The sequence below is a fragment of the Mesoplodon bidens genome (assembly GCF_964165515.1).
Source record: "Mesoplodon bidens genome assembly, chromosome: 3".
NCBI lineage: Eukaryota > Metazoa > Chordata > Mammalia > Artiodactyla > Ziphiidae > Mesoplodon > Mesoplodon bidens.
The window spans coordinates 156,084,180-156,109,231 of record NC_138178.1 but is presented as its reverse complement, the minus strand read 5'-3'; the positions used below and the strand labels follow the sequence as shown (position 1 = coordinate 156,109,231).

The 25,052-nt window shown below is 37.0% G+C and overlaps 1 protein-coding gene across 4 annotated transcripts in view; it reads left to right on the top strand.

The window, feature by feature from the left end:
- The window catches only part of CEP128 (centrosomal protein 128), a 423,783-nt gene that overhangs the window by 384,927 nt on the left and 13,804 nt on the right, over positions 1–25,052 (top strand). For 3 of the 4 annotated variants that reach the window (XM_081227258.1, XM_081227257.1, XM_081227259.1), the window contains 2 exons: positions 14,114–14,191; positions 17,419–17,532. In XM_081227258.1, the coding sequence (XP_081083384.1) occupies positions 14,114–14,191; positions 17,419–17,532 (192 nt within the window). Of the gene's footprint in view, positions 1–14,113; positions 14,192–17,418; positions 17,533–25,052 lie in introns of those variants that run through there. The other variant, XM_081227260.1, reaches the window with a different exon arrangement.

Sequence of the window (25,052 nt, the reverse complement as noted above, 5' to 3'; positions counted from 1 at the left end):
ATTTCTTTCAGATTTCCTGTATGCTTGAAAATGCTCATAATGTTGGGGGGAAAAGTTTTAACCAGATAAGGAGACTGCAGGGAACATTCTCCACCGAGGGCACAGTATGTACAAAAGCAATTTGTGTGCCATTACAATTCTATTACTTTTATGTTTTGGATGATGTCTGTAGAACAGTAATGTATTGCTAAATATTGGATAGAGTTTTAATTAAGTTTGCCTTGTTTCTGCTTTGTACTCTGTTGACTAATTTTTATTAGTAATTTTAGATTGTCAAATTTAGATTGTCACTGACCTCCTTTTCTCCATTTGAGAATCCTTGAGCTGACAGTACTTCACAGAATCAGGTTTTTTTAATACTATTTAGAAAGTACTTGACAGTTTTCAACGTACTTTCACATTCACCCTTACTCGATAATCACAGTTACTCTGTGAGTATGAGATAATAAAGACCATCGTTATTTATCCCCATTTTGCAAATAAAAGACTGAAGCTTAGAAGGGCAGGGGAAAGTGATACTCCCCAAACCACAAAATACAATTAATGTTGCTGGAACTGTGCATCTCCACAAATGAGATAGGCTGACTTCTGGTTCAGCATCCCTTCCACCTCACCACTGTCCTCCATCAGCCAGCTTGAAACATGTGACTGGGACCAGTAAATCCCACAAACATAGTTTCTTTATCTGCCACCTTAAGCAGAAATTGCTAAACTGTTTCTCTCTTTCAGCAAACACTTGCTTAAACTGTTTGCCCATTATTAACATGCAGTCACATTTTGGGGGCAAAAGTTTTAAATTTCTTTTGTTGAGTACATTTAGTTTTCAATTTTTTTTTCTTTATTTTTTATTTTTTTTTTTGCTTTATAACAAATTTAATCAGTTATACATATACATATGTTCCCATATCCCCTCCCTTTTGCGTCTCCCTCCCACCCTCCCTATCCCACCCCTCCAGGCGGTCACAAAGCACCAAGCTGATCTCCCTGTGCTATGCGGCTGCTTCCCACTAGCTATCTACCTTACGTTTGGTAGTGTATATATGTCCATGCCGCTCTTTCACTTTGTCACAGCTTACCCTTCCCCCTCCCCATATCCTCAAGTCCATTCTCTAGTAGGTCTGTGTCTTTATTCCTGTCTTACCCCTATGTTCTTCATGACATTTTTTTTTCTTAAATTCCATATATATGTGTCAGCATACAGTATTTGTCTTTCTCTTTCTGACTTACTTCACTCTGTATGACAGACTCTAGGTCCATCCACCTCATTACAAATAGCTCAATTTCGTTTCTTTTTATGGCTGAGAAATATTCCATTGTATATATGTGCCACATCTTCTTTACCCATTCATCCGATGATGGACGCTTAGGTTGTTTCCATCTCCGTGCTATTGTACATAGGGCTGCTATGAACATTTTGGTACATGTCTCTTTTTGAATTATGGTTTTCTCAGGGTATATGCCCAGTAGTGGGATTGCTGGGTCATATGGTAGTTCTATTTGTAGTTTTTTAAGGAACCTCCATACCGTTCTCCATAGCGGCTGTACCAATTCACATTCCCACCAGCAGTGCAAGAGTGTTCCCTTTTTTCCACACCATCTCCAGCATTTATTGTTTCCAGATTTTTTGATGATGGCCATTCTGACTGGTGTGAGATGATATCTCATTGTAGTTTTGATTTGCATTTCTCTAATGAGTAAAGATGTTGAGCATCCTTTCATGGGTTTGTTGGCAGTCTGTATATCTTCTGTGGAGAAATGTCTATTTAGGTCTTCTGCCCATTTTTGGATTGGGTTGTTTGTTTTTTTGTTATTGACCTGCATGAGCTGCTTATAAATTTTGGAGATTAATCCTTTGTCAGTTGCTTCATTTGCAAATATATTCTCCCATTCTGAGGGTTGTCTTTTGGTCTTGTTTATGGTTTCCTTTGCTGTGCAAAAGCTTTTAAGTTTCATTAGGTCCCATGTGTTTATCTTTGTCTTTATTTCCATTTCTCTAGGAGGTGAGTCAAAAAGGATCTTGCTGTGATTTATGTCATAGAGTGTTCTGCCTATGTTTTCCTCTAAGAGTTTGATAGAGTCTGGCCTTACATTTAGGTCTTTAATCCATTTTGAGCTTATTTTTGTGTATGGTGTTAGGGAGTGATCTAATCTCATACTTTTACATGTCCCTGTCCAGTTTTCCCAGCACCACTTATTGAAGAGACTGTCCTTTCTCCACTGTACATTCCTGCCTCCTTTATCAAAGATAAGGTGACCATATGTGCGTGGGTTTAATCTCTGGGCTTTCTATCCTGTTCCATTGATCTATCTTTCTGTTTTTGTGCCAGTACCATACTGTCTTGATTACTGTAGCTTTGTAGTATAGTCTGAAGTCAGGGAGCCTGATTCCTCCGGCTCCATTTTTCGTTCTCAAGATTGCTTTGGCTATTCGGGGTCTTTTGTGTTTCCAAACAAATTGTGAAATTTTTTGTTCTAGTTCTGTGAAAAATACCAGTGGTAGTTTGATAGGGATTGCATTGAATCTGTAGATTGCTTTGGGTAGTAGAGTCATTTTCACAATGTTGATTCTTCCAATCCAAGAACATGGTTCATCTCTCCATCTATTTGTATCATCTTTAATTTCTTTCATCAGTGTCTTATAATTTTCTGCATACAGGTCTTTTGTCTCCTTAGGTAGGTTTATTCCTAGATATTTTATTCTTTTTGCTGCAATGGTAAATGGGAGTGTTTCCTTGATTTCACTTTCAGATTTTTCATCATTAGTATATAGGAATGCCAGAGATTTCTGTGCATTAATTTTGTATCCTGCTACTTTACCAAATTCATTGATTAGCTCTAGTAGTTTTCTGGTAGCATCTTTAGGATTCTCTATGTATAGTATCATGTCATCTGCAAACAGTGACAGCTTTACTTCTTCTTTTCCAATTTGGATTCCTTTTATTTCCTTTTCTTCTCTGATTGCTGTGGCTAAAACTTCCAAAACTATGTTGAATAAGAGTGGTGAGAGTGGGCAACCTTGTCTTGTTCCTGATCTTAGTGGAAATGGTTTCAGTTTTTCACCATTGAGGACGATGCTGGCTGTGGGTTTGTCATATATGGCCTTTATGATGTTGAGGTAAGTTCCCTCTATGCCTACTTTCTGCAGGGTTTTTATCATAAATGGGTGTTGAATTTTGTCGAAAGCTTTCTCTGCATCTATTGAGATGATCATATGGTTTTTCTCCTTCAATTTGTTAATATGGTGTATCACGTTGATTGATTTGCGTATATTGAAGAATCCTTGCATTCCTGGAATAAACCCCACTTGATCATGGTGCATGAACCTTTTAATGTGCTGTTGGATTCTGTTTGCTAGTATTTTGTTGAGGATTTTTGCATCTATGTTCATCAGTGATATTGGCCTGTAGTTTTCTTTCTTTGTGACATCCTTGTCTGGTTTTGGTATCAAGGTGATGGTGGCCTCGTAGAATGAGTTTGGGAGTGTTCCTCCCTCTGCTATATTTTGGAAGAGTTTGAGAAGGATAGGTGTTAGCTCTTCTCTAAATGCTTGATAGAATTCGCCTGTGAAGCCATCTGGTCCTGGGCTTTTGTTTGTTGGAAGATTTTTTATCACAGTTTCAATTTCAGTGCTTGTGATTGGTCTGTTCATATTTTCTATTTCTTCCTGATTCAGTCTTGGCAGGTTGTGCATTTCTAAGAATTTGTCCATTTCTTCCAGGTTGTCCATTTTATTGGCATAGAGTTGCTTGTAGTAATCTCTCATGATCTTTTGTATTTCTGCCGTGTCAGTTGTTACTTCTCCTTTTTCATTTCTAATTCTATTGATTTGAGTCTTCTCCCTTTTTTTCTTGATGAGTCTGGCTAATGGTTTGTCAATTTTGTTTATCTTCTCAAAGAACCAGCTTTTAGTTTTATTGATCTTTGCTATCGTTTCCTTCATTTCTTTTTCATTTATTTCTGATCTGATCTTTATGATTTCTTTCCTTCTGCTAACTTTGGGATGTTTTTGTTCTTCTTTCTCTAATTGCTTTAGGTGCAGGGTTAGGTTGTTTATTCGAGATGTTTCCTGTTTCTTAAGGTGAGATTGTATTGCTATAAACTTCCCTCTTAGAACTGCTTTTGCTGCATCCCAGAGGTTTTGGGTCGTCGTGTCTGCATTGTCATTTGTTTCTAGGTATTTTTTAATTTCCTCTTTGATTTCTTCAGTGATCACTTCGTTATTAAGTAGTGTATTGTTTAGCCTCCATTTGTTTATATTTTTTACAGCTCTTTTCCTGTAATTGATATCTAATCTCATAGCATTGTGGTTGGAAAATATACTTGATACAATTTCAATTTTCTTAAATTTACCAAGGCTTGATTTGTGACCCAAGATATGATCTATCCTGGAGAATGTTCCATGAACACTTGAGAAAAATGTGTATTCTGTTGTTTTTGGATGGAATGTCCTATAAATATCAATTAAGTCCATCTTGTTTAATGTTTCATTTAAAGCTTGTGTTTCCTTATTTATTTTCATTTTGGATGATCTGTCCATTGGTGAAAGTGGGGTGTTAAAGTCCACTACTATGATTGTGTTACTGTCGATTTCTCCTTTTATGGCTGTTAGTATTTGCCTTATGTATTGAGGTGCTCCTTTGTTTGGTGCATAAATATTTACAATTGTTATATCTTCTTCTTGGATCGATCCCTTGATCATTATGTAGTGTCCTTCTTTGTCTCTTCTAGTAGTCTTTAAAGTCTATTTTGTCTGAAATAAGAATTGCTACTCCAGCTTTCTTTTGATTTCCATTTGTATGGAATATCTTTTTCCATCCCCTTACTTTCAATCTGTATGTGTCTCTAGGTCTGAAGTGGGTCTCTTGTAGACAGCATATATATGGGTCTTGTTTTTGTATCCATTCAGCCAATCTGTGTCTATTGGTGAGAGCATTTAGTCCATTTACATTTAAGGTAATTAACGATATGTATGTTCCTATTCCCATTTTCTTAATTGTTTTGGGTTCGTTATTGTAGGTCTTTTCCTTCTGTTGTGTTTCTTGCCTAGAGAAGTTCCTTTAGCATTTGTTGTAAAGCTGGTTTGGTGGTGCTGAACTCTCTCAGCTTTTGCTTGTCTGTAAACGTTTTAATTTCTCCATCAAATCTGAATGAGATCCTTGCTGGGTAGAGTAATCTTGGTTGCAGGTTTTTCTCCTTCATCACTTTAATTATGTCCTGCCACTCCCTTCTGGCTTGTAGAGTTCCTGCTGAGAGATCAGCTGTTATCCTGATGGGGATTCCCTTGTGTGTTATTTGTTGTTTTTGCCTTGCTGCTTTTAATATGATTTCTTTGTGTTTAATTTTTGACAGTTTGATTAATATGTGTCTTGGCGTATTTCTCCTTGGATTTATTTTGTATGGGACTCTCTGTGCCTCCTGGACTTGATTAACTATTTCCTTCCCCATATTAGGGAAGTTTTCAACTATAATCTCTTCAAATATTTTCTCAGTCCCTTTCTTTTTCTCTTCTTCTTCTGGAACCCCTTTAATTTGAATGTTGGTGCGTTTAATGTTGTCCCAGAGGTCTCTGAGCTCTGCATCAGTTATTTCCACTATTTTATCTTCCACCTCACTTATCCATTCTTCTGCCTCAGTTATTCTGCTATTGATCCCATCTAGAGTATTTTTTATTTCATGTATTGTGTTTTTAATCGATGCTTGATTCATCTTTAGTTCTTCTAGGTCCTTGTTAACTGTTTCTTGCATTTTGTCTATTCTATTTCCAAGATTTTGGATCTTGGAAATAGAATCTTGGATCATCTTTACTATCATTATTCTGAATTCTTTTTCAGGTAGACTGCCTATTACCTCTTCATTTGTTAGGTCTGGTGGGTTTTTATCTTGCTCCTTCTCCTGATGTGTGTTTTTCTGTCTTCTCATTTTGCTTATGTTACTGTGTTTGGGGTCTCCTTTTTGCAGGCTGCAGGTTCGTAGTTCCCGTTGTTTTTGATGTCTGTCCCCAGTGGCTAAGGTTGGTTTAGTGGGTTGTGTAGGCTTCCTGGTGGAGGGGACTAGTGCCTTTGTTCTGGTGGATGAGGCTGGATCTTGTCTTTCTGGTGGGCAGGTCCACGTCTGGTGGTGTGTTTTGGGGTGTCTGCGGACTTTTTATGATTTTAGGCAGCCTCTCTGCTAATGGGTGGCGTTGTGTTCCTGTCTTGCTAGTTGTTTGGCATAGGTTGTCCAGCACTGTAGCTTGCTGGTCGTTGAGTGAAGCTGGGTGCTGGTGTTGAGATGGAGATCTCTGGGAGATTTTCGCCATTTGATATTATGTGGAGCTGGGAGGTCCCTTGTGGACCAGTGTCCTGAAGTTGGCTCTCCCACCTCAGAGGCACAGTACTGACTCCCGGCTCCTCAATTTGGGATGATTTGTTGTCTATTCATGTATTCTACAGATGCAGGGTACATCAAGTTGATTGTGGAGCTTTAATCCGCTGCTTCTGAGGCTGCTGGGAGAGGTTTCCCTTTTCCTAGTTTTCAATTTTAAGAAATGGAGTGATTTCACAGAAAGTAAAGGGTGGATCTCAAGACCCTCCTCCTTATAGACTGGTTGTAAGGGCCCAATTCGTTTTCTAGCCTACAGAGAACACTAAAATAGTCCTCATTATTCTTTGTGTGTTACTTTCCTTTATATCAGGAAAAATATTTAAAGAGGGGATCTCAAGGGGACGAGATATGTTTCTTTATTCCTTCTGTATTCCTTTCTCCTTCAACTCATTTTTGGTGTTCTCTTATTGAAAAAAAATCCCCAAATTAAGCTAATAATAAGATCATGGGTTGACTATAACTCATAATTTGGTTATGTCTAGAAACAAGAAAGCAATAATGTGGAATGACAGATTCTGTAGGTTTTTTATAGTTCTTCACTGAAAAAAATTACTGTGAATGAGAGTTGGAAAATACCTAGAAAGCATTCTTTATTCAAATTTTCTAGTGAAGATATTCTACCTATTCTCAAATTTCATAAATTTGTGCTTTTTAAAGGAGATCTTCTACCATGTTTGATTAGAATGGTATTATATGAAGACAGTAGAATTTGTTGTTGACAAAAGTTCTGGATTTTAGATCAAATAGAGTCACTGATGCCATATTGCCACATTAACTGGTGTTTCTTTTGTTTGTCTTTTTAACAAGCCTTATGTACCCTTTTACCCTGAGACACATGTAAACACTTCTAAGTGGGTGTCTGATTTTTAAAACTCTCTTAAAGTGAAGCCATACCCGGCCTCTGTACCCTGACACCCAATTAAATCTTGGAGACAAGAGTTTTGGGTGAAGTAGAAAAGAACAGCTTTACTGCTTTGCTAGGCAAAGGAGCCACAGCGGACTTGTGCCTCAAAAACTGTGTGTCTCAACATGGAGGTGAGAGTGAGAAGTTTCATGGTAATGGTTCAGACAGGGTGTGATCACCTCGCAGACACTCTTCTGATTGGTTGGTGGTGAGGTAAGTGGGAGTCAGCATCATCAACCTTATGGTTCCAACCCGTCTGGGGTCTGCCTGCTTGAGAAGAGGATACCATTAATTTCTCCCACCTTGTGGGGCTTTCAGTGTCTGCAGAACAGCTCAGATATTGTTATATATGTATATCCCTTAATGGGGAACCAGAACCCTGCCTGGAGGCTGCATTTTTGTTTCTCTTGATTGTTCCTCCCTTGTCTCCAGATCCCCTCCCTTCCCTAATTAGCAACTGTTTGAACCTTCTCACTGGAACTCAGGGAAGGTCATGGAGGCTGTATGAAGCCTATTTCCTATTATCAAGACATGGGGGACCCAGAAAGGCTTTTGTGCCCAGGAGCCCCACAGGGTCCTGCTCAGTATCAAAAGTACACAATCTAGAAATAGAGGACTCCTCTGATATTCCAAGAAATCCACACAACTTTGAGCTCTAAGGCTCTTTGAAGGATGTGTGTCTACGAAATGACTTTGCCAGCCCAGTCTCTGCTACTTTTTCACTTGGTTCCAGCAAGTGTCCTACAGTTTGGATGAAAAGAGGACACTATGAAGCCAATATAGCTGTGCTGGATCTAGTCACATCATGTGAAAAGGCAGACAGTCTCTCTTTTTCATGATCTCACTCTTCCTCTCCTTCAAACTTGTTTACTCAGGTCCTTTTACCATCTTTCAGCCATTTGTCAAAAAAGTTTTGAAGTGGATCTCTTTCCAAATGAAATGGAATTGCATTTTTGAACCCAAGTAAACTGCTTCATAACCTCATGTATTTAATATCTATATAGTGCCAAAAATGCACACACATTTTTAAAATAAAAATATAGACACCATACCCTTCTTTTATCATCCAAACCTCAAAACATATGATTTCAATAGCACTAGAAGAAAATGGTGGTTGTTATATGTTAATAAGAAAATAACATGTACATTTTTTACAAAGAAAAGTAGATTCTGTTTCGTAAGCTTTCTCTACAGGAGACAGGAATCTAAGAATTGCAGTGAAGCCCCTTCTAATTCCTAATAGCTGCTACTTATGTTGTCATACTATATTATTCAATTTCCCTCAAGTCTGAAGCAAAGGAACACCTAAAGAAAAATATACTGTGGACCAGTACAAACTGTTCAACCCCATAGCAGTTTGGTGTGTGTTGAAGATTTTGGAATAGTAAAATTGCCAGCTGATTCATTGCGCCTTCCAACAGATATTTAAACACGCCTGTAGGTACAAAAGCCGTAAGTCCTAACAGACAGGATTTCTGAATTTCACTGTTGTTTCTGCCACTGGATCTTGCCCTTAGTCTAGAGAAAATAAATGAAATAGCAAACTTTTGCTTCTAGGTTTTTAATACAGAGGCCAAGATTCAGTGGGTTCATTAGAACACGGTAACTCTGCCTTTGTCTTTATGTGGCCAACATTTGTTGAAGCACCTCTTGTGGACAGATAGTGTGCTATGCTAGTGCTAAATGTTACAAAAAAAGAAAAGGGGGTATTCGTATCATAAAACTCAATCTCATGCCTACATCCTCTAATCAACAGAAAGACTGTCCTGATCCCTTGTGTGTGTATATATATTGGATGCATGGTCTTGAGCACAGACCCTTCAGCACTGGCAAGATGAAATTCTTCCTGGGTTCATCTTAAGACTTCTTTTTCCAGAAACAAGCTCATCAAAGACATATCTTCAAAATTCTAGCTGCTAAGAGTTGATAGCTAACAAGAGATTAGGAATTTACCTAAAGCATGCACTATTTTTTTTTTTTTTTTTTTTTGCGGTAGGCGGGCCTCTCACCGTTGTGGCCTCTCCCCTTGCAGAGCACAGGCTCCGGACGCGCAGGCTCAGCAGCCATGGCTCACGGGCCCAGCTGCTCCGCGGCATGTGGGATCCTCCCAGACCGGGGCACGAACCCATGTCCCCTGCATCGGCAGGCGGACTCTCAACCACTGCGCCACCAGGGAAGCCCTAAAGCATGCACTATTACAGCTACTGGTTGCTGTCCTTTTCAATTGGTGATTTGCCATGAAAATATTTATATATTAACACTGACATTTCTGCATTCAGACTGTTTGGATTTGCATACCAGTTTTGCCACCACATGACTGTGAGGAAGTTATTTACACTTTGGTCCTCAGTTGTCTCATCTGTAAAATGGGGATAACTTTAGTATCTACATTATACAGTGGAATGAGGATTAAGAATTGTATTCAAAATTGAATTACATTTTTATAGTTAGTCTTTCATTTTCCTACTAAACAGGATTAGGAGTAATTGATCATTTGCTTCCTAGGCCAGTGGAAGTCCAGCTCCTTAAGCCTCTGAGATAAAGCAAGTACTATAATCAGTGTATTGTTTTTTATGAAATGGAGTCTTAATTGTGAATTTCTCTGTTTTCAAATTAGATATGAAATTTATTATCTTGTAACATTTTCAAAAGAGAAACACTCTTTAAACCCCTATGTGAATGTCCAATTTAGTTCTTCTAGAAAATTGATTTAAGAAAATTAAAGACAGGTTAAGCACCTGTCATTTCCTGGTGCCATTATTCATAAACTTGAGAAATTGTTCCCTTAATTCTACCAGTGGAGACTTATATGTGCCCTTTAATGCATTCGACCATGTAAGGCAGAAGTAATTAATCAACTTAAAAAATAAAAAGTTTCCCTGACTCTGCATGAGGTATTTTGCCCTAGGAACTAGCATGCTATAGGTCCTCATGGCACCTTTAAAATCCAAGCAATTTCCTTATTTAGACTTCGCATCTGCTATTAGTTCTTGTCTCTCTAGCACAGTTAGCTTTTGGGGGAAAATGAACTTGAAATGCCATGTAATGTGACAAGACTCTAAGCACAGAATCCCAGCCAAACTCACATTAAAAAACAAAAAATGGAGTTTGAACGTGCATATGCATACTTTTTAAGTCTATATGACAACATGGCAGGTTTAAGCACACTAACATGCATATAGAGGGAGAGAAGACCAGAAAATAAATGTAGTCCCCAAATACCACTTAATCATGAAATTATGAGACCTGAGGTGACTGCAGGCCTGGACTCATTATCTTCATTACTTTATGTCTTATTGTTGCAGATGCCTTAGAAATCTCAGCATCTGTACATGTAATTTCCTTAAAATAAATGCAGTTAACTTTTTTCTTTGTATAATTCTTACATATTTTACATATGCATACTCTCCCTCCAGTAAATTAAAAGTTCCTGCAGAAGAGAAAATGTGCCGTCTACATCTTATGGATCTTTCTGTGGTATCTAGATATACATTTGGTGTTACTTAACTGACTAGAATATAAGGATGAAGAGAAGGACATGTGTATCAGAAAGTATTTCTGATATTGAGCAAGATATTGAGAAAAAATCCATAAATGGAATATAAAATAATCACAACTACAATAAATGAAGAGAAAGTATAAAGATGTTAGTGGAGACGTGGGGGGTTAGGGGAGGGAAGTAGAAAAATAACCGGTTAAGAAAGAAGAAGCCAAGCAAGTTTTTAAGGTTGAAGATTTACTCAAAAAAAAGTAGCCATTTGAATATGTACCCCCAAAACATAATCAAATAGAATAAACCAGTATGTGTAAACATGCTAGGAAAAAACCTTTTTAATGCATCACCTGATTGATTGAAAATTTTAAGCAAAAATATTTGCATAACCTGCTAGCTTTACCGTAGGGAAAGAGATCATTTACTTATTTTAAGATCAAAATGAGTATAACATATTTAACCCAGGTTCAGAGGGGCACTTTTGAATGAAAAAAATTATGGGATGAAAAAAAAAGGGAATAAAGTTTTAAAACTACAAGTTGTACCGAAACCATTGTTTATGAAGAAGATTTTATCCAATGCATAAAATTTTGCTTTAAAATCACCATGGCATTGATTTGGATTTTACTATTCAAGGGCCAATGAGGAAAGCTATAATTTTACTATTTAAATGAATATAGCATATATGGTGACTAAAACTACTAGTTCTCCTAAATCTACACATGAGGGCCTATGTTAAGAAACATGTCATGGGCTTCCCTGGTGGTGCAGTGGTTGGGAGTCCGCCTGCCGATGCAGGGGACGCAGGTTCGTGCCCTGGTCCGGGAGGATCCCACATGCCGCGGAGCGGCTGGGCCCGTGAGCCATGGCCGCTGAGCCTGCGCGTCCCGAGCCTGTGCTCCACAATGGGAGAGGCCACAACAGTGAGAGGCCCGCGTACGGCAAGGGAAAAAAAAAAAAAGAAACATGTCATTCTTTTAATTGAAGTATAGTTGATTTACAATGTTGTGTTAATTTCTGCTATATAGCAGTGACTCAGTTATACATATATATACACATTCTTTTTTATATTCTTTTCCATTATGGTGTATCTCAGGATATTGAATATAGTTCCCTGTGCTATACAGTAGGACCTTGTTGTTTATCCATTCTATGTATAAATAGTTTACAATCACTGACCCCAGCTTCCCAGTCCATCCCTCCCCAGCCCCCCACCCCATCCCCCCAACCCCCGGCAACCACAAGCCTGTTCTCTATGTCTGTGAGTCTGTCTCTAAGAAACATGTTATTTTTATTAATCTTCCTATTCATGAAATAATAAATAAAGCTATTTAAAATGCATGGCAGTTTGAGTTGAGCACATGCCACAAAAAAGACTAACAATGTAAGTGTTAAGCGGAAGGAACAAAATACTTGGAAGGAACAAAACACTAAGTCTTTTAAATGGAACTCGAAAAGGAAGTTTAAGCGGAACTTGAAAAGTTATGAATGTGAAGAAACAGCATATACAACTTCCAATTTCAAAATGGCCAAAAGAAGGATGTTTCTACCACACTCTCAAAAATCACATTAGAAGAATACAAATCTGAAGAGATAGAAACAGTGGTTTACATGTTGACAACTAGAAGACATCTATAATGCCAAGTCAAAGAACATCGAAAGAAAAAGGGTAAAATGCCTCATAACAGAGGTGAAACCCAAATGCCTGTCAAGGGGATAGTTATGGAAAGCAAATTTTATTCACCCTGTAGAATTTTTGAAAGGCTTTTGAGCTAGTGGTACCCTTTTATTGCAGAAGGAGAGAGTGGAAATGAGTACGTTGAAAGCGTCTTCAGGGAAGACTTAGACCCTCCACTGTCTGTCTCTATCCCTGCTCCTCCACAAACCCTGCAGGAGATGTAAGGGTATGCTCTGGAGAAGCTCTGGATGGGAGGTGAAGCCAGAGAACAGCATCAGGGTGAGATAGGGATAGGAAGAGTAAATGAAAGTGAGTATACCAGATGATGAGAACACCAGTTCCTAACCCAGGCTAGTTCCAAAAAAATTGAACTCCCCTGAGAAAAAAACCCTGATGCACATATAATTTGGAGCCTCCTCCCACCAAAAAAAAAAAAGAAAGAAAGAAAAAAAAGCCATTTGACCACCCTATTAGCCTATTATTAAATTACATAATTCTCAGGTATTATTTGCAATAAATTCTATGCTATGCATTGGTAGCTAACAAACCATGAAATCTTATGGCTTAGCACCATAAAAGTTGATTTTTCACTCACATTATGTCCAATGTGGTGGGCAGCTCTCCTCTATCTTGTAGCTCTACCATCCGGAATATGTGGCCTCCAGGGTCCTTATGGCAGGGTCTGAGGTGGAAAAGGGAACACACAGACTCTTAACTGTCTCAGTCCAGAAGTGACACATGTCACTTTCATTCATAATCTATTGTGCAGAACCATTCACGTGGGAGATGTAGGGGGGTACATGGAATAGTGGGTGGTCACTAACTTCTTGACAGCTCTGTGCAAACTTATGTCCAGGTTCTTGCAGGACACTTTCTTCCCATGCACAGCCCTAGGGTTTATTTTTTATTTCATTGAATAATTACAATTCATTTTAAATGTAAAAGCTACTATCTGTGTGCCTACCCTGTGACAGGACTAACAATACAGAGGTGTATATGGTACAGTCTCTGGTCTCAAAGTTATTCTACCATTTAACCTCTTAGTTCAACATTTGCTTTGAAATAATTTTCAGAGCATTCCCTCTTAGTGGTTATATCAGTATGTGTAAATCAGTGATTAGCAAATCAAAGACTGTAGAAGTTATTGATTTGTAATTAACAGGACCTTGTGTCCCTGTCGCACATATTTAATTTCAGATTATTTCTTCCAAGTCTTTGAGAACTACTCTTTTCCTTTTTAACTAAAATAATTGTTGAGAGCTCTTTTCTTCTTTTTACTGTCAACATGTGAGGATCTCTAATATGCTCCATAGATAAGTAACTGCAAATTCATCTATTTCTCAGTATTACCTTATGATTTATTTCTGATGTTCACTGAAGCAGGTTTGTAAATTAATATGAAATTCTCTATAGAAAGTTTGATAGTATATCAGTTGCAAGCAGTTATCTAGGAGGAGCATTATATTCAAATCAGTCTTGCAAATGCATCTCATTTTCTTCTTGAAAAAATGTTTTCTGATGTAGAAAGATACATTTATTTTAGACATACTATTTGTTATTTGACTCTCTAAATCTACAGTTTGAACTGCTTATACCAATGGTACAACTGATTTTTAGTACTTGGATTCTGAAAGTATTAATTTTTCATAATGTTTGCTTGCCTTGTGTTTTCTAGAGTACTCGAGTGGCCTTAGACCATCTGGAGTCTGTGCCTGAGAAACTGAGCCTACTAGAAGATTTCAAAGGCTTCAGAGTGAGAAAGAGTTGGCTTTTCTCTTTCAGTATTTTTATCTGAGTGAAAATACTTGACATCTTCCTGATGTGCAAAGAAAATTGTAGGGAGGGAGGAAAGACCAAAAAACATTGGGGACTCTTAACACTCAATCTTATCAGAGCTTATTGACATTTCTGAAGCCAGCATTGAAAATAATGGAACTTACATATTAGCACAATATAGGAAAATAGAGGCTTTTACCCTATTACCAGAAGATCATTTGGCCCCCTAAAGCTTTAACTATAATTTAGAAAAACCTAAGAATTAAAAGGAATTACACATTCCTTTTAATTCTTTTAAAAGAATTAAATGACTTTTTTGATAACGATTTTAATCTATGAATTATCTTCTTTTTATAAATTATAAATTTCCAGAGTACTGTTTGTCTTAGAGATACAGTAGTGCACAGGTTATCCCTGTACTACAATATATGAATTCAGATCCACATAGAATTTTAGATTTTATATCCAATGTTATTTATTGATAGAACTCTAATCACGAAAGATTTTATTTTCAAGCCAGTTAATTACATGTCGGAATTTACCTACTGTAAATATAACCCTGCCACCCAGTCCTGCCAGACAAGGTCCAGGCCAGACAGCACATATCCCCGTAGGGGTGCATATGTAATGGACAGTTTTAGTGATTTGTAATTTCTTGACCCTGTATGAACAAACAAAGATGAGAGTTTCTCTTTGAAAACCATTTAACTGTTTATTTCACGTTAGCTTTAAAATATAACATATATAGATTCTGCTTAACTCTAACATATTATTTGAGGATATAGTGAGTAAAAAATATAACCAGATCATGCCATGTTGATTTATTAGAAGTACTGAGATGATGTAATTTTCAAGGTCTACACTATCTTAACATTTCATTAAGCGTATTTTGCTAGTTCAGTAACTAAACATTTTTGAGTGGGATCTAGGGTTGAGCTGACACATCTAGAAATCTAGACTATCACTTATAGAATAAAGCCAAGTGTTTCTAGTATATTTTACTAAAGTTTTAATTCTTCCTCATGATTTAATTGCATATTTGCAGTCTAAATCTCCATCAAAGAATTATGAAACCAGTGTTCAATAAGATGTAATTTCTTTTCACCCTTATATGACCCGATGTGGAAAGCAGACAATATGTTACACCCATGTCCTTTCCACTTTTTTCTTCTTTAGCTAATAGAAGTTATCTAAGTGAATGAAGGGCCGGCACCAGAAGGTATTAGAAACAAGTGGCATTTGCCATTGAAAAACTAATGCCTGTCTTATACCAGCATAAAAAAAATAAAGTTTAACCTCCAGTGACAGCTCATTTTCCCCCCAGTGGTCTACATTAAACAGAATATTCATAAGGGTAATTTAAAAGTTGTGTTCTCGACTATTGCCAAAATTTTTTTATTGTTTTTCATCTTATAGGCTAGTGATTATCTACAAATCTAGCTTATATGTGCACACACTCACATGGGAAGGTGCCTATATAGTGAAATTTTTAGGGACAGTGTTTTTCAAAATTCAGAATTGTACTTTCCAGTATTAGTCATTAAAATTAAAACCTTTACCTTTAAAAGGGAAAGGAGTTCATTAGCAAGTATTATACACTGCTATGTGGCAGGCAGTAGCTAAGTACTTTACATTACATTTCTTCAAATCCTCAGAGACACCCTATAGATTGGCATTATTTTCCCCCATTTTACAGCTCAGGAAACTGAGGTTTGGGGTATGTAAATTAGAGAAATCTATGATCTACTTCTCTGTGTTTACAGCAAAGCCCATCTGCTTTGCCCTACTGCCTGTAGCTTGAAACCCATTCTATATGTACTCTAAAGTCATCTGTATGATTAAAAAGAGGTCATGTAATCAATTTAATGAAAACAACTACACATAGCCTTAAATAAAAATACATGAAGCCTTTAGGTTATTAGACATAGATTATGTTTTTCAAAACCCCTAAAACTTTCTAAAATTCAGTACGCTGTTAACAGGAGTTCAAAGACCTAAGTTCTGGTCTATGCTCATGCACCAGACAAAATCACTTAATATCTCAGGGAATATCTCCTCATCCATAAAATATGAGAGACTTGAACAATATTATCTCTGTTCCTGCTCCCACCGGCATCACTAGCATATATGTGAAAATTCATTTCACATATTTTTTTGGCAATACTGTTGTCTATGACTCTTAAGTATGAATACAAACCTCAACTTATTTAGATGGTTTTGACTTTATTCTTATTTAAAGGTGTCATAGTCTCTCTCTCTCATTTATTTCCCCCTTATTTTGAAAGAAGCGATTAAACTGCACAATCCTACATTTAAACATTACATATTTGATATGGAGGAGAGGGAATAGCATTGGGTTCCAAGCCCAGTCTGCCACAAATTGCCTAGCCTTGGACAGGTCATTCTTAACTTACCTGGGCTGTAACTTTTTTTTTTTAATAAAAATGAGAACTTTGGAATTCTAATACCCCTTCTAGTTTGAACATTCAGAAAGTTCTTTGGGGCTATTTGGGGAACTAAATCCCATAGATGATTTTTCTTACATATGAAAATCAGTTGTCCTAATTCTATTCTAATTTCTCCCGAATTCATAATAGAAATGTCTAAATAACTGGCTGTGGTGACTTATTTGCTGTGGTCTATCCTCTCTCCCCAGAATGAAGGAAAAATAGAAAGGAAGGAAGGCAGGCCCTGGAAATTTTTTCTGTCTTAATTTATTACCTGAATTTTTTTATGCTTTTGAGGGCAGATGAGCTATCCTTAGGTTTAAAAATCTACATGATGTAATAGTTAAAATTCAGAATGTTGAACAAAGAGAATATTTTGATGCCAGGTACTATTCCAAGGGATAGTATATAACATCCAAAAGTGGCATGGTATCATTAAGTTCCATCTTTGGACAACTCACTGTTAATTAAACCTTTTTCCCTGCCTTCAGCTAAAGGAAGGAAGTCATTTCAGATTGGCATGGGGACTAGCAGTGAAAAGAAATACAAATAACCAATGTGGGACCCTGTTTTTATTTTTATGATAGCATCCAAAGTGATCATATTCTTCTTTATCCTTGGGAACCTATGAGTCCTCTATATATCTCTCTAAACGGCTATAATGATTAATCATCTACATATCAAAACTTTCTTATTTTAATTTCAAGCACCGGTTTTTCTTTCATCTACCAGTTTAGACCCTTTCTTGTTTTTGCAGGGTTCGCGCAGTTTATCTGACAGAATTGACGGGAGATATTCTAAGTACAGAGTTCACAGAGAGTCTCTTCAGCAGCGCCTGGATGACACCAAGTACAGAATCCAAAGCTTCAAAGTAATGCCCTTTGTATACACTTTCAGTCTTTGGGCATTATTCATGTTTATGGCTACAGCTTTCTAAGTAGCTGCTGCAGGTTTTGTGTAAGGGTACTACTTATAAAAGCAATTTCTTGATGTAGGAGATAGATTTTCAATTCTGTAGAAGTAGAGAATAAAACTTCAAAGACTGTGTTTATACCTTTTTACCTGAGACCTCATCTTTAAGGTTATGCCATTGTTGCTTAATATGTTGTTTGTCTATGGGAATTGATGATGCTGCTTAAGAAATCCTGAGCCAGGAAACCTCTGGTCTCTTGATTGGTCAGAGGCTTAGTGTGGATGGCGGCCCCCCTCAATATGTAAGTTCAACTACTCTCGGTGCTAAAGTCCCCAGTAGGTGAAGTAACATATAGTATTTCATAGCGTTGGCATTTATAGTCATTCCTTTCGTAAGAATATGAGCTCCATATTACTACTTCAGCCTATGGTTCACTAGTGTGGAACCAACATAGGAGACTGGGAAGATCTGACCATATTGACAAAAAGCCTACCATTCCCTAGAGTCTGTCCAAGATCCATGTGGGGTATGGGTGACTTTAAACTCATTTGACCCTGAACAGTTATTAGCCTAGAGCAGGACTTCTTAACCCCGGCATGAGTGACATTTGTGCCAGGTAATTCTTTGTTGTAGAGGCTGTCCCATGCATTGTAGGATGTTTAGCAGCATCCCTAAGAATCTACTTACTAGATACCGGTAGCATTCCCCATCCCAAGTTGTAGCATCTAAATGTGTCTCTAGATATTGCCAAACATCCCCTAGAGCAGTGGTCCCCAAACTTTTTGGCACCAGGGACCAGTTTCGTGGAAGACAATTTTTCCACGGACAGGTCAGGGGGTGGGGGGGGGAGTGAGGGATGGTTCAGGCGGTAATGCGAGTGATGGGGAGCGATGGAGAGCGATGGGGAGCGATGGGGAGCAGCAGATGCAGCTTCACTTGCTTGCCAGCTGCTCACCTCCTGCTGTGCAGCCCGGTTCCTAACAGGCCATGGACGGGTACCAGTCCACAGGGACACCTGCCCTAGAGGGCAAAATTGCCCCCCATCGAGAACACTGACCTAGAGAGAATCCATCTATATTCTAATGTACACTCCAAGTTGATTTAGAAAATGAAAAAAACTAAAGGTTCTTTTGGCTTTTTTATATTCTTACAAACTTCAATATATGTGAATATTCATTACACTGTATATATTCACTTATTTCAGCCAAATATAATTATTTTTAAGATGCTTCTTGCCTCCTCTGAATATAATTGGATAGAATGCTCAGTGGATATAAAGACAGTATTCATTTACATAAGGCCTCCCTAGCATGCTTAAAATGAGCACTTCTCCATCTCAAACAAAAATTTAACACAATTATGCCATGTTATTTATACCCTTATTGTAAAGAGGATGCCCTGTGGCTTTGTGCTTTTTTACCTTTGCTTTTTATATTGGTATTATTTACTATAGTAGTGACCTTGTTGTCTCATATGGTGAATTTTAAATTGTCTTCCAACATTCTCATCAGGTCCCATATACTCAAGCGTTTCTCCACCACTGAGAGGAGTGCCACTAACTTTAAACAGAAGTGAAAGGCTTAGGTAACAAGAGCTAATAATAATAATGACTCATTATTGAGCATATATTAGAACAAACTACATAAAATTGCTCTTTTTGTATGTGTCTCATGCTTTATGTGCATTACCTCATTTAATCCTCACAGCAACCCTGTCAGTTGGCACCATTATTTTTCCTTTTTTACCATTGAAGAAAACAAAGTTATAGGGCAGTTAAGTGGTTGGATCAGGGTTCAAACCTAAATCTGCCTAGCTTCAAGAATCTATATTCTTGAGCACCAGGCTATTATAGTATAAATTTGTACCTGATATTCCTTAATTTTTTTAGAAGTCACCAAATGTAGGGACTATATCTTTAATAAATAAAAGTCAGTTGTCTCCGAAAGTACATAAACACATTATATGCCTCTTAATTCAATAGAGGTCTGGATGCAAATGAAGCATTTAAAACATTATTTCCAAATACAGTTAGATCCGGTATTAGGTAAGTCGGTGCTGTCTAGTGGCACCCAAATTGCTATAAATCAATGCAATTTACACAACAGCATATGGCAAAGCTATGAATGTTTAACATGTTCAGCAAGTAATCTCATTGGAGTTCTCTGTAAAATTACATTTGCAGCTGAAGAGGAAATCAAGCCTGGTTTGTGAGGCCAACACTTATCAAAATGAGAAATAAGGTTGAAAATTTTGCAAATAGGCAGTGCAAATATAAGGAAGAGTCACAAAACACATTTTGTGATGACATTGTCCCACATTAATACTAAACATTTTTAAATGTTAATCTATTTTACTGATGAATATGTAGGTTACTATCATGTGTAGCAGATATCTGGCCTAAAATAATGTAGTGATCTAATGCAAAACTCATGAGAATATCACATCTTATGTAGTCATTGTTGAGAAAAATGTGAGAATGCATTTTTGTGAATTGTAGATACCAATGATCATTTGCTTATATGTTTTTTATGAAAATAAGTTATTTATCAAGAATGAGAGGGGAGGCATAATCAGAAAAGCTACCTCTGATTGACTATTGACATCTTGAAGAAAATCATAAGAGGCATTGAGACTCTTTCTATCAAGGGATAAGGCGTCCCATTTACTACATCAGTTTCATAAGACGTTATTTCAGCAGATCTTAACTTCTGTCATATTTTGCTAGGCCAGAGTTCAAAGAAAAGGCTCTTGAGTTCATTGGTTCTACTATAAACTGTGGTTCCAGGAAATCATTTAGTGTAGGATTCAGTTTAATGCAACAGACATAGACTATACAGATACTATATTGCAAAAGCACTGCACTACCTGTTGGAGGTGGGAGTGGCAGGATGTATAAACATACAGAAGGCATGGTCTTCAAGTAGGGAATAGTAATCTAATCATCTTAATCCTTATAGATAATTCTTGCACAGCTGTTTTAGAGCACAGTTTGGCAAACTACCACCCATGGGCCAAATCTTGCCTGCTGACTGCTTTTGTAAGTAAAGTTTTATTGGAATACAGCCACATTTATTAGTCACATGTTGTCTGTGACTGCTTTCATACTCAGTGGCAGAGTTGAATAGTTGCAACAGAATACCTAATATATTTATTATCAAGCCCTCTACGGGAAAAGTTTGCCAATTCCTGGTCTAGAGAAAGGAGAAATTACCAATCTACTCTTACTTCCTTTACACATTATGTAAAATATTCTCTTTTCTTTATTAACCAAAACATACTACCTGAGCTCTTTATAAAGTCATAATACCATCCATTCATTCAACAAATATTTATTGAGTTTCAGCTATGTGCCAGGAACTTTCTAGGCCCCTGGGACTCACATCCGTGAACAAAACAAAGATCCCTGCCTTTTAGAGCTTCTGTTCTAATTGTGAGATGTTCAAGTTTGTTCTTGTTGTTGTTAAATACAACTTTCAGCAAACCTTTACTGAGTTTACATTGTGTATAAAGTGCTGTTCTGGAAGCCGGAGAGGATGATGGCACAGTAAGAAGGGCCATTATCAGTCCTGAGGATCTCAGAGTCTTCACACAGACAACTGTAATACAAAGGAGAAAGGGGTACCTGCTGTAAGGGTGACCCAGAAAAACTGCAGTGGGAGTTCAGAGAAGAAAGATGCTCTCAAGTCTTGAAAAGAGGCTTGTGATGACAAGGTACAGGGAAAAGGTTCACTATTAGCATTACAGTTGTAGACCCCTGACTGTATTACTGTTGGCAGACAAATAACTGTTGGACTAGCAGAACTATATTGGCAGCTGGCTGCTCTCATGTCGTTGCTGATGTCAGAAGGCAGTGAGACATCCAATATGGCCGCACTGCTGGTGGAAGGGAAGTGTAGCAGAAAGTGTACAAGTCAGGTTCTCTTTGAATCCAGAAAGAGAACCATCTCCTGCTGTTTACTCCCATGGCAGTCACCAGGACCAAATGATCAGATTTCTAGAAACCTATTGAGAGCTTTAGCAGGACCAATGTCCACAACTGCTGAGAGCATAATGTAATATTGTACTAAGCTTACCAAGTTAACTGGTCAAAGCCTGATCTAAAAGTTTAAAATTAGAATTCAATTCAAAGCTGAATCTGACCCAAACTGTCTCTGTGTAGACAACAGAAACATTTCACAGCTTCTCATTCATGAGGCCTAACTGGGTTTCTGTAGGACATACAGACTTCCTTGCTGTCCCAGCTGTTTCAAATAGAACAGAATGTTCAAAAGTCAGCCAATAACAGAGCATTGCTAATCTGAATTCACGAAAGAGCATGGTTTTGTCCAAGATATTTCCATTTGCTACCTGCCCTTTTTGCTCTCTACCCATGCTAAATATATGGTTTTAATTAGCAGTGGATTTTTAGTAAAATCACAAAAGGCATATTTTGTTCTCATCCTTCCTCCTCCTGAAAAGAAAATCATGATTTTCAATTTCCAGTAGAAGAGTTTGTATGCAATTTCTTTTTAAAGAAGCAGTGTTTTGCAGGATAAGATGAGGTAGGTGAGGAAGCGTTGATAATGGCTTTCAGCACAGGTTATGAAGGCAGAATTTGCCGAAGCCCTTTGTCATATTTGTTCAATGTAAGCATGTGTATGCTATAAGAATGTGCTTTGCTCCTGGAAGCTATTTCTCTCCCTCCTTGAATCTCTCCATGGTTTGTTTATGCTTTGCTCATAGCAGTTAATGGCTGTTAGCACTTTCTTTCTAAGGTCAGCTATTTCTGTACATATCTTAAATCTTCTACAGTTGTAGCTTCTGAAGCACTCAATGCATAACTCCTCGTGCAATTCAAGACTGTAGGTGATTTTTATTTAATGACTACTAAAATATATCACCAGTGTATTATTCAGATACTTTTACAAATATTACTTGGGAACAGTAGTAGCAATCATGGGGGAATTTGAGGGAGCTTTAACCCCACAATACCACAGTTATCTCATTTATAACCACCTCTCTCAATGCTTTAAGAAATCCCATGTAATCTCCTACATAAATATAACTCCATGCTTCCCCCAAACCCAAGCAATTTTGCCATCCTTTAAGCCTCTCCTATATAAAGATTTAGGGTCCAAGGCTAATCTTTAAGTTAACATAAAAGAAATAGTAAGATAACTATAGGTAAATACTGAAATCTGGGTAATGGTATTCTACTGGATTGTATGATTTTTGAGGGTAGACACTGTCTGCCTTATCTTCGGCTCCAGAATACACAATTCATCCTAAATTGGTGATTAAACATTCTTTTTTCTAACTTTAGTCTTTTATGGAATTCTAACAAAAATTTAATTGCTATTTTTCCAGTAATGCTTAGATGACACATCTGAAACCTCATAGGCAATCAAATCATGCTGAACTCGGAAGCAATTTTTATGCTTTTGAAGTGATCCAGCCATAATATTTAACTAGTTGATTACATCTTGCTCTTTAAAAGTTAAACAAAAGGTTGCCAAATGAGTTGGTATTTTTCTTTGGTATAAAACCTCAAAATAGCAATAGATCAAAAGTGCTTATTTAGGAATCAACATGGGTACTTAGATGAGCACATTATTTTAACTCTACCAAATCCAGTTCCCCTAACAAGCCACATGCTTTCTTCACCTTTCCCAATAATTTACTCAACAAGAACATTAAGAACGGAAAGATTATGAAGGAGTTTAACTATAAAGGTATCATTGTTAATTATGTCGAATTCAAAATTCTAGATATGAATACTAGATACATAAGGAATACCAATTAAATGTCTTATTAGTTTTTAAATAAACATGTTATAATGTATTCATCCAAACAATCACTGTTTCCTTTGAAATAGTCACTTTAAGACAGGAAGCACTGATTCCAGTGAGGCACCATCATTATAAAATATCTTTGCATCTCTGCTTTTGTTTCTTAAGTCGGTGACATCTTTTTGAGTATCCTTGTTTATGGCAAATTTCTACCCACTACGAATATATTCAGTTTCTGAAAATGGATTAAAGTCATGTAGAGCCAAGTCCAAAATGAGTAAAAAAACAAAACAAAACAAAAACTGAGTATGATCTTTTTCATTAGTGAGACACTAGTAATATTAAATTTTATACCATAAAATAATCAATTGCATAAAGGTAAATTTATCAAATTGCCTGATCTAACACGGTATGTTCATGAGTCTGTTCATGAGCGTGGCTTCATGTTTATAGTATTATGGTATAAATTTGGAAAAGATAGTTTGCATAGTTAGATGTACTGGTTGTTCAGTGGTTCTGCTCAGGTAGATTAGAATTAGAAAACATTAGTGCTGAGAAATCTTAGGAGGTGATCTGGTTCAGCGCCCTCATTTCCTTATATGAAGAAACTGAGAGTGTGAGAGTGACAGTCTCCTTCTTCCCAACTTCCACATAGCAAACTTTCATTTCTGTACTTTGGTCAAGAATAATTATATATGATCATTATTGAGTTTCTTAATGCAAATGGCACTGTGCTAAATTGTGGAATATTGGGATGTGTAGGTAGAAAGAGGTGATCAGAGCCCCACCCTCATGGAGGTAAAATGCTATATAATAGCAGCCATGCAGGTTGAGTTATGGAGGGCAGACTTTAAGTAAACTGTCTGTCCAGGTTGAAGTTTCAAATAGGAATAAAGTTTACTGAGGAAGAGGTTAAGCTATTTCGAGCACTGATGGAGAAATGGGAATCAAGAGTGGGGAACAGTGCATTGTTAAGCTAGAGACAAATTCAGGAAAACATTTCTGCCACAGATTCAGAAACACATAAGTGCTTTTTCCTTTTCTCTGGGGGAAGAGTTGGATAAATTAAAATTTTTAAAAAATTAAATGCATCATTTGTCTTATAAACTTTGAACTTACAGTATTTCTGAGAGAAAAATACTTGGTGGGCATCATTAAATATTAATCATTAGAGATCAGTTTAGCAAAAAGATTTAGTTGGGTTGGAACAACTTTTAAGAAACCAATTACAATGTGGGTTATGAAAGAGAAGTGGAAGAAACCCAGGGAAAATATTAGAAAATGCAAGTTCCCAGTGGAACTTAAAAATTCCCAGTGGAATTTTTGCAGGGAATTCTGGCTAAATAGCTTGTTGAGACTTAAGACAGAAATAAAAATAGGTCCCTGTGCTAAGGATATAAGAGTTGGCAAAAAGCAAAAGCTAGGATTATTAAAATTGCAAAGATTCTTCCTTTTTAACCAGTACTTCCTTTATAATATTTAAGTATTTAATTGAAAAACAGGTAGGAATTAGAAAGAAACAGTCATCTTATGGTCACCCTGTAAACTTTACTTAGATAGAAATTCCACAAGTTAAATATCAATGTATAATTGAAGAATATGAAGATATTGTTTTCATATTCTGATATGTTGATTGTTCAAATGGATCATGAAATATTTTTCTTTTAGTATGTTCTTTCAGGGTTCATTTCATTAGTTATCTTTCAAGGT